The following is a 10,433-nucleotide window of genomic DNA, read 5'->3' on the forward strand; positions in this document are numbered from 1 at the left end:
AAAAGAATCTTTAAAAAGTGGATATACATATATGTATAACTGACTCATTTTGCTGTACCCCTGAAACTAACACAACATTGTAATTCAACTGTACTCCAATAAAATTTTTTTAAAAAAAGAATGAACTAATTCACTTATATGTGGAATCCGAAAAACAAAACAAATAAGCACACATAACTAAACAAAGTCATGGATACAAAGAAAAAACAGGTAGTTGGCAGAGGGGAGGGGGGCAAGAAAAAGAGAAAACAGGTGAAGGAAATTAAGAAGCACAAATTTGCAGTTGCAAAATAAACGTCAGGGGTATGAAACAGTGGGAAATATAGTCAATTATGTAATATCTTTTTATGGTGACATATCATAATTAGACTTATCCTGACGATCATTTTGAAAAGAACAGAAATATTGAATCACTATGCTGTGTACCAGGGACTAACATAATGTTGCACGTCAATCATACTTCAAAATAAACTCATAGAAAAAGAGATCAAATTTGTGGTTACCAGAGGTGGGATGTGGGTGGGAAAATTGGATAAAAGCAGTCAAAAGATACAAATTTCCAGTTATAAGATAAGTAAGTCCCAGGGATGTAAGGTACAACTTGATTAATAAAAATTAACACTTTTATATTATATAGGAAAGTTGTTAAAAGAGCAAATCCTAAGAGTGCTCATCACAAGGAAAAATTGTATTGGTTTCCATTTCTTTAATTTTATTGGGTTAGCTGAAAATTTCCTTTAGTTTTTTAAGTAAAAATAAAAGACACATTTTTCATTTTTACCACTAACTTTATTGAACAACGCATTCACCGTTTTGTTCCCCTACCTTGTGACATTTTTCAGGCAACTTCATCATTCCATCTTCCCAAAGCTTTCTCTTTTTGAGCAAAGAATTGTTCCAGGTATCTTTTACAGTTTTCCAGGGAATGGAAATTTTTTCCATTAAGAGAATAAATGGAAATCCGAAGGGGCAATGTCTGGGGAACACAGCATATGGATCAGAACTTCCCAGCCAAGTTGTAACAGCTTTTGCCTGGTCATCAAAGCATGAGGTCTTGCATTATCCTGATGGAAGATTATGCATTTTCTGTTGACTAATTCCAGATGCTATTTGTTGAGTACTGCTTTCAGTTGGTTTAATTAGGAGCAGTCCTTGTTGGAATCAATTGTTTGGTTTTCCAGAAGGAGCTCATGACAGAGAACTCCCAACCGCACCATGTACACAACATCACCTTCTTTGGAAGAAGACTGGACTTGGGTGTGGTTGGTGGTGGTTCGTTTCACTTGTCCCATGATCTCTTCTGTTCCGCTTTATTGTACAGTATCTATTTTTCATGGCCTGTCACAATTTGTTTTCAAAACAGAACATTTTTCTTTCCATTTCAGTAGAGAATCGCACGTGGAAATACCGTCAAGAAGGTTTGTTTCGCCTAACTTATGTGGAACTGAAACATCAAAGCAATTAACATAACGAGTGGTGTAAATGCTTTTCAACACTTGGCTTGGGTGTTTTGAGTATGTCAGCTATCTGCCGTGTGGTATAATGGTGCTTGTTCTCAATTAATGTCTCAATTTGATCACCTCAACGTCAACTGGTCTACCTGACTGTGGCATATTGTCCAGTGAGAAATCTCCAGCACAAAACTTTGCAAACCGCTTTTCACACATTCCATCAGTCACAGCACCTTCCCCACACACTGCACACATCTTTTTCTGCATTTCAGTTGTGTTTTCACCTTTCCTGAAATAATAAAGCATTTTATGCCAAAAATGTTGCTTTTCTTCATCTTCAATATTAAAGTAGCAATACAAAAATTCACTAATTTTGATAAGTTTTTTTAAATGCATGCTGATATGACAGCAGTCACAATATTTTAATCTAGTAAAATTGTTTCAAATGAAGCTAGACAACTAAGCCCGACTAGCGCCATCCTTTGGAAAAAATGAAGAAAACTTTTGGCCAACTCAATATATCTATATGAGATGGTTCACTGAACTTGGGGCTTCCTAGGTGGCACAGTGGTAAAGAGTCTGCCTGCCAATGCAGGAGACACAAGAGATGCAGGTTCAATCCCTGGGTCTGGAAGATCCCCTGGAGAAGGAAATGGCAACCCACTCCAGTATTCTTGCCTGGAGAATGCCACGGACAGCGGAGCCTGGCAGGCCATGGTCTATGTGGTCACAAAGGGTCGGACATGACAGCGCGACTAAACACACACACACACACTGAACTTATGTGGTAATCATTTCATGATGCATGTAAGTTAAATCATTGTGCTGTACATCTTAAACTTATGTAGTGCTGTATGTCAATTATATCTCCATAAAACTGGAAGAAAAAAAAAGAATGCAGAGAAATTTTAATATATACTGAAAAAAATTAGGAGATAGCATCCTGACATTTCTCAGTAGCAGGTATATCATGGTGTTCTATGTTTTCTTTCAGCAGAGGGAGCACCCGAGATCCTACGGAGAGGTAACATGGAGAAGATAAATCCAAAGACGTATGCATCAGATACACTCCAAATTTCACCTGTGAACAAAACAGCAACAACAACAAGACAGGGTATTTTAGCAGTTAAAATAATTTTGCAAATAATAACGTTTCACTAAAATTAAGTCAGGTCTTTAAAGATATGTCCTGGGACTTGATATGTCCTGTCTGTCATGTAGTAGAAGTAGTGAGAAACAGGGAGAATCCTGGACTTCCCTGGCGGTCCAGTGGTAAAGAATCCACCTGCCAACTCAGGGGACACGGGTTCCATCCCCGGTCCAGGAGGATTCCACGTACTGCGGGGCAACTAAGCCTGTGTGCCACAATTAATGAGTCCATACTGTGCAACAAGGGAAGGCACTGCAAGGAGAAGCCCGCAAGCAGCCCTAGAGAGTAGCCCCAGGTGCAGCAACAAAGACCGAACGTAGCCAGAAACACAAGTAACAATGCAGACATTTTACCATGAGTTAACTTGCCAGGCTATTACTGGAAAGAGATGAAACACTTGCCTTATTTCTGTTAATTTTCAAGAATTGTTCCATGCAGCCTGGCTGCTTCCTTGGCTTCCTGGAATACTTTGCAAACAGAAAGTCCTGACAGAAAGTGCGAGCCCAGAAATAAATGAGTCTTCCTAGTGAATAGTCTGTTAGAAGGTCAGCTTTTATCATCTGAACTCCACAACAACAGTGCTTAGTCATTTTAGCCTCGAGAAGATGACTTACAAACTTATCATAGTGAAATTTATTGAATCTTTCTGTGCAGCTATCCTGTTCACTCTAAGGCATTATTTTTTATTCATGAGATTTCTGTGGCAAAGAAAATAAGATGACAGAATTACTTTACTTACTATTTCTTTTTTTTCCCCCTTGACCACACCATATGGCATGCAGGATCTTAGTACATGACCAGGAATCAAACTGGAGCCCTCTGCAGTGGACATGTAGAGTCTTAACCAGAACCACCAGGGAAGTCCCTTTCTTTTCTTTTCTTTTTTGTAACTATTTCTTATCTATACTCCTTATCTCTTCAAAAAGATTTGAAAGCATCAAAAATATATGTAATAAAAAAAAGTGAGACCTAGATGGGTGGGGTGGGGTAGGAGGTAGAAGGGAGAGTCCAGAGGGAGGGAACATATGTATACTTATGCTGATTCATGCTGTTGTATGGCAGAGACCAACACATTATAAAGCAATTATCCTCCAATTAAAAATAAACAAGTTTTTTTAAAAGTGAGGAAATGAATGGAAAAGAAAAATAAGATAGTGTCACAGACAAAGTCTGAACCTTGATGGTAGCCCATCAGCCTTAGAATGTTCTCCCACTTCTAAAAATTACTCAGTATTATTAAGGATTAGTTCCAGTGTAGACAACGCATCAGGATCTTAAGATGGGGTGTCATATTTAGCAATCATGCTTACCTTTCTCTCTCGCCTCTCAGAAAGCTTTTGGAAAACATCTTGGTTTCGTTGTCCAGTTTGCTGATCGATGCAAATCATCTGACATCTGTGACAGGGTCCCAAAACCTGGGCAATGAGAAGGGAAGAGACGGCATTGTCATGAAACTGACTCGACTGTCCCACTCTGCAGGGAGGAATCTGGGTCCAAGAGGAATTGTTGTAAACAGCCAATTTCAGACTCAGAGAGAAATGCTCCAAATGCAAGGAGCCAAGAGTGCCACCTCTTCCCAATGCCCACTGGGGAATCACCCACATGTGTTTGCCAGCTGACAGACCACTGCAACAGGGTTTTATAGAAAAAGAAAAGGGTGGTCGTGACTCACAGGTGGTTATCAGGGGATGTGGGGCTCCCTCCAGGGAAGACAAGCACTGATTGAAGGACACACTGGGAGGAGATGGCCAGCCACACACCCTGTGCTGCTGTTATGGCCACAGATCACTTGAGACTTGGGCAAGTAGCTCACACAACCACAGGTGCCCCTGTGAAACACACTGCAGTCTGCACCGAGGCCTGGCATTCCTGTGGGTGGATGCACTCAGCTCTTCTCCTTTGAAGCCAAGTGCATGGTTTCTCATGCTTTGCTTGATCGATAATCTTGCCATAAAGGTATTAATTCACATAAGTCTCTCATGTTTGAATCTTTTAGGCTAAATCTCTCAAAATGAGATTATAAAGTCAATATGCATAAAGCTCTTATGACTTGATGATACCCAGTGAGAAACTGCTTTCCAAAAGAGATGTGCTGGATCTTTTTGCATTGTAACTGCTTCAGCACTGAGTATTACCACCAACAAACACCTCTTAAGCATTTACTTAAAATTTTTGTTATAATTGAAGTATAGTTGAATTATGATGTTTCAGGTATACAGCAAAGTCATATGAAAAAAAATAACCCATTACAGTTCATAAGATACTGAGTATACTTCCCTGTGCTATCCAGTAGATCCTGGTTGTTTATCTATTTTATATATGTCAGTGTGTATCCATTAATCCTAGGTTCCTCATTTAGCATTTACTTTTTGAAAGGCACAGTATTAACTATAGCTTATATTTTTTAAGACCTGCATAGGACAACACTGTATGGATGTAGCCTAATTTATTTAATCAACCTCCCTCTTATGGATATTTAGGGTATTCTCCAATTTTTTTATTTATAAAGTATTGCAATAAGTAATTTTGTAATATGTCTTCACCTATTTGTAAGAGTATTTTTTATGGGATATATTTCTGTAGTAAATTTATTGGGTCAAGGGGCATGCATATTTTAACTTTCATTAATTGATGTTTACTAAGTATCATGACCTAAAGAAAGCAAAGCATCTGAGAGAGGTTTTTTAAAGAGTCTTTCTTATATTCATGTCCCCACGACATGAATCTTACAACTTACCTGTTACAAAGTAAGTTTCTGACAGTGATCCTAGTCTAGTTGTAGTTCTTTCTCTTTCCTTTTCCTTCTTTTCTTCCTTTCTTTCTCCCTCTCTCTCCATCTATCAAATATTGAGTGTTTACTCTGGACCAGGCAGGATATGTCAGAGCAGGTGCTTTCACAGCATGGCAAGGACACAGCAATAGAAAATGAAGAAGAGGAAGTCAGGGTGGAGGGATGAGGGGAACGGCAGGAAGGCTGGCGCAGAGAGAGGTCTGCAGGAGAGAAAAGAGATCGCTTTTTAAAGAGGGGGCAGCTTCCAGCATAAGAGGAAGTTTGGAGAGGTAAATGGATAGAAAAGCTCTTTAGGGCATTTGTGTGTGTGTGTCTGTGTGTGTGTGCCACACACTTTATCGCTACCCCCACCTGCAGGGCTTCCCAGGTGGCACTAGTGGTAAAGCACCCACCTGCCAATGCAGGAGACAAAAGAGACGTGGGTTCCATCCCTGGGTTGGGAAGATCCCTTGAAGGAGGGCATGGTTACCCACTCCACTATTCTTGCCTGGAGAATCCCATGGACAGAGGACCCTGGTGGGCTACAGTCCATAGGGTCGCAAAGAGTCAGACACGACTGAAGCGACTGAGCATGCACAGCATACACACCACCTGCAAAACTCTGAAATCTTCCATTAGAGATTAAATTACTGTTTACTGCTTTCCTGGAAGTTAGAGTGATGTGCAGAGGACCCATGCCTCTGTCCCCAGTTCTTCCTTAGCTGTCCTGGCCATTCATTTTGTCAGCAACCGTGGCATCCTGACTCTGGGTCAGGACTATTCTAGGCCCTAGACGGACAGTGGGGAATAAATAGACTTGGTCCCACTCTCCGACACTCTGAGGAAATAAGCAGACACTAAGGAGCGTGACCCCATGGTGGGTCAGGAACAGCCCTCCCAAGGAGGTAACATCTGAGCTAGACCTGAAGGAGCTGCAGGAGAAGTGTGCCAGGCAGAGGGGACAGCAAGGGCAAAGGTGCTGAGGCAGGAATCTTGGCTTGTTGAGGGGATGGAGAGAAGGTCCGCAGGACAGGCAGAGGAGGAGGGGTGCTGACCTTGGGGAGAAGGGAGAGGCCATGGGGCTTGGGTCTCAGGGGCCTCATCCACTCTCATGAGGAATGTAGATGTCAGCTGAAGACTCTGGGTTTGGGGACCCCAAAGCCTGGGGAGGCAGGGCAACTTGGTGCCTCATCCTTTGACTGCAAGCTCCTCCCCGGCTTCCAGTGAGGCCAGAAGCAAGAGCGCGAGGAGAAGTACAGCCGCCCCGGGCACTGAAGGTCCATGAAGAATCTGGGACGTCCTCCAGGAGCTCCAGACAGCAAGTTTCAAGAGGAGGAAGTTCTCACAGACACAAGCATTCCAAGAAATAGCTAGTCTAGATACAGCGATGAGGTCTGTACCTCCATCACCTGTATGTTCTCTCTTCTTCATGTGAAACTGCTGCCCCCCTTGAAGGGAGGATGGATAGATCATTCCAAGGGGGTGACCCAGGATGCAGATGTCACATAGCTTCCTGCTGAGGTTTTGTGGGTAAGAGTCAACCCCAAGGGTGGGGTTCCCTTCTACCGGCTACTATCCCAGCCAAGGGTTGAGGTCAATCCCCACTGACAACCCTTAAGGAAAGATAATAGGACTTCTCAGAACTTACCTGGAAACGCAAGGAACCAACTGAAATTTCATCCCATTTCTCTTCTTCAAAAGCCCTTGTTCCATTGGTAATAATATTGGCACGGAACCGTGAGATGAGATTGTTCATTGGGAATAATTCTTCTTTGCCATTCTCACGACTGTGTAATACACACCAGAAAGAGAAAAGGTGGGGAGGCATGGATAATTGCACTACTGTAGTAAGTCAACATTTCTGCCATTTGACGCCTGAGTTCATCAACGGTACTGTGGCCTGAGGCTTAGATGATCGGAACAAGCTTTTATCATGAGTGCAAGGTAAAAGACACGCCTCTGTTGTCAGACCTCCAGGATCTCCCCTGGAATATGGTCCCACCTCCAGTGAAGCTTACAAGAGGCAATGCAATGAGTGAGTCAATCCTTGCTGATGCGACGAAGAACTATGGTAAACCCAGTGAACAGGGGTCAAGTGGATAAACTTGTGAGAAAATACCAATTCTACAAGGTGAGTCAGAATAAGGCATTTAAAGAATGACATTTAAAGAATGTCAACAGGCTTAATTACCAAGGATCTAAAAAGTACCATGAGCTCACACTCTTTTTGTATATTTTTGGATATTAGAACATCATAAAGCTGTATAGAGTATATACATGGGAGGTTTTAATATGTATTTCCTACAGAGAACAGGTTGGTGGTTACCAGAGGTGAGAGGTGGGCAGAATGGGTGAAGGGGGTCAAAAGGTACAAACTTCCCGTTATAAGCAAGTCATGGGGGTGTAATGTACCAGTATGGCAACTATAGTTAATAATACTACATTGTCTAAAAAAATACTGTATTGCATATTTAAAAGGTGCTAAGAGAATAAAACTAAAAAGTACTCATCACAAGAAAAAAAATTTGCAGCTATGTGGTGACAATGTTAACTAGAATTATTGTGACCATTTCTCAGTATATACAATTATGGGATCATGTGGTACCCCTGAAACTAATATAATGTTGCCTGTCAACTGCGCCTCGATTAAAAAACTTTATTTCCTAACTTTTATCCTGTTTTCAGTTTTAACTGGTGTATGTTATTTTTGTAATTCTTGTTTAAAATTTTTGTTTACTAACATGAATGAATGAATGAAGGTCGCTCAGTCGTGTCCAACTCTTTGTGACCCCATGGACTACACAGTCCATGGAATTCTGCAGGCCAGAATACTTCTCCACAGGTACCATGAAAAGGCTCCCTGTGCCTCCATGCATCCCATTCCGTAAGGTAAAAAAAGCACTGAAAAAGCATCTGAAAACTTCAGCAGACAAGCACACAGTATAAGCCCATTAAGTTGAGCTCAACCTTTTTGGCACCAGGGACTGGTTGCATGGAAGGCAATTTTTTCCTGGATGAGGGTTGGTGGGGTGGGGGGTGGTTTCAGGATGATTCAAGGGCATTACATTTATCGTGTGCTTTATTTCTATTATTATTACACCAGCTTCACCTCAGAGCATCAGGCATTAGATCCTGGAGGTTGGGGACCCCTGTTCTAGAGTGAAAGAAGCCATACTGGTGATGTTCCATGGGGTTGACTGAGAGAGGGCGTGAGGAAGGGGTCTGGGGCACTAGAAATGTTCACTGCTTGATCTAGGCGGTGGCTCCATGGGTATATAGACATCTGTAAACATTCACTGAACTATGCACTTATGATTTTTGCACTCCATTGCACATTAATAAAACTTTTAAGTTTCGGGGGAAATCCTTGAGCATACTCGAGCCTGCCCTGGATATAGAACTGAAAGGCTCTGTGGGAGAGAAAGGGGTCTGTGTCTGTATCCCAATCCCCTCCAAACAGTGGACAGCCAGAAGCCAGGGACCAGAATAACGAAGTCCAGCTTTGCACTATGTGCAATTCCCGGGAGCAGTGACAACCACAGGGTCCCTGTGGGAAAGGAGAGGGTTAGCAAGTCCCAGTCCTAATCTCCTTTGATCCTGGATTTACCCTCCAGGTGATAAGCCCTCCTTTGTGCTTTATAAAAGGGAGAGTTTTATGTCTAAAAGCTATCAGCAACAGTATGTATACAAGAGCATCCACCAAATTCGAAAACAGAACCAGGGATGCTCACCATGTACTAACCACAGGCTGTTTCTCTTATCTTTGATCACCTGTCCTTCCTACCACCCACCACTTGTCAGCTTTTCACTAGACCAGCTGATGGGAACCAGATCTGCATCAAGCCACCTCTTCTTCTTCCACACCAAGAAATCCAAAAAACCACAAACCTGATTCTTCCAGGGCTCTGGGCACCTAAGAAAGAGGGTCACTCAGTGCTGGGAAAACTCAGGGAACACCCAGGGACCATGCATTACGTTTCTGCTCCCAAAAAGAGTAGGCTGGACCTCAGCAAGGGAACACCATTGTCTGTTTTTGCCGATGACTATAAACAGGAATTGGGAAGTCCACGTGACACAGTGGTAAAGAATCCACCTGCCAATGCAGGAGGCACAAGAGATGCAGGTTTGATCCCTGAGTCAGGAAGATCCCCTGGAGTAGGAAATAGCAACTCACTCCAGCATTCTTGCCTGAAAAATTCCACAAACATAGGAGCCTGGTGGGCTATAGTCCATAAAGGTAGCAGAGTCGGACACAACTGAGCGACTGAGCACACACATAAACAGGAATTACTACAAAAGCCCATCTTTGTTGTTCTTATTAAGCTTATGTGTACGTGTGTGTGTGTGCGCACACAGGTGCCAAGGGCCACACGGCACATGAGAGTCACAGGAGCCTGGCTCAGGGCACAGACAGGTGTGGACCATGCATGAGCTGCCGGTCTCTTACATAATAGCTTTTTTTGTCCCAATGGTCTGATTACCTTGGGATTTCAATTTCCTCTTAGGAACAATGAGGGGGTTTGAACTACCCAAGACTCTTTCTGGAGCTGACCTTTCCAAAGTCCTTGGGAGATCTCTGGGTGGGAGTGAGCGGGCAAGGGTGCTAGTTCTGTCTGATGATACAAATGACATCTACAGTTATAACTTGAAAAGCAGAACTGCTATTTTCACTCAAAATAAACCGTGCAAGTAGGGCAAGGCTCCTAGGGGCCAGAGAACAGTGGAAGCGTGGGCAAAACAACTGTGTCAAATTGTTGACAATTCCATTAAAGCAAAAGTTAGGAACTGAAATGACTAGACAATGAGAGTTGGGATTCTCCACTAAGCATCTTGAGGGCATCAAGAAAGACACTGGAAGATAAAAGAGAACCTTCTAAAAGATTAAGGTAAATTGGCCTGAAAAGTTTTGTGACTTCTCTGGACCTTGGTTTCTCAATGAAGGGTCTGGACTCAAGATTCTTGGATCTTTTCTCCCCAGGCAGCTGACTGGCTCACTCCCATGGGCAAGTGTCTGCTATTCCCGAAGTGTTAGTCACTCAGTCATGACCAACTCTTTGTGACC

General features: G+C 42.6%; 1 protein-coding gene across 2 annotated transcripts in view; it reads right to left on the minus strand.

Moving 5' to 3' along the window:
• Positions 1–767: 767 nt before the first annotated feature.
• Positions 768–10,433, minus strand: part of MOCOS (molybdenum cofactor sulfurase) — a 58,974-nt gene continuing 49,308 nt past the window's right edge. For both annotated transcript variants that reach the window (XM_081562398.1, XM_081562399.1), the window contains exons 13-15: positions 7,020–7,158; positions 3,912–4,016; positions 768–2,532 (exon numbers count right to left, since the gene is read on the minus strand). In XM_081562398.1, coding sequence (XP_081418524.1) covers positions 2,380–2,532; positions 3,912–4,016; positions 7,020–7,158 — 397 coding nt within the window. In that variant the 3' untranslated portion in view covers positions 768–2,379. The remainder of the gene's footprint in view (positions 2,533–3,911; positions 4,017–7,019; positions 7,159–10,433) is intronic.

The sequence above is a fragment of the Giraffa tippelskirchi genome, chromosome 14, assembly GCF_054371585.1.
Source record: "Giraffa tippelskirchi isolate mGirTip1 chromosome 14, T2T-mGirTip1v1.2.pri, whole genome shotgun sequence".
NCBI lineage: Eukaryota > Metazoa > Chordata > Mammalia > Artiodactyla > Giraffidae > Giraffa > Giraffa tippelskirchi.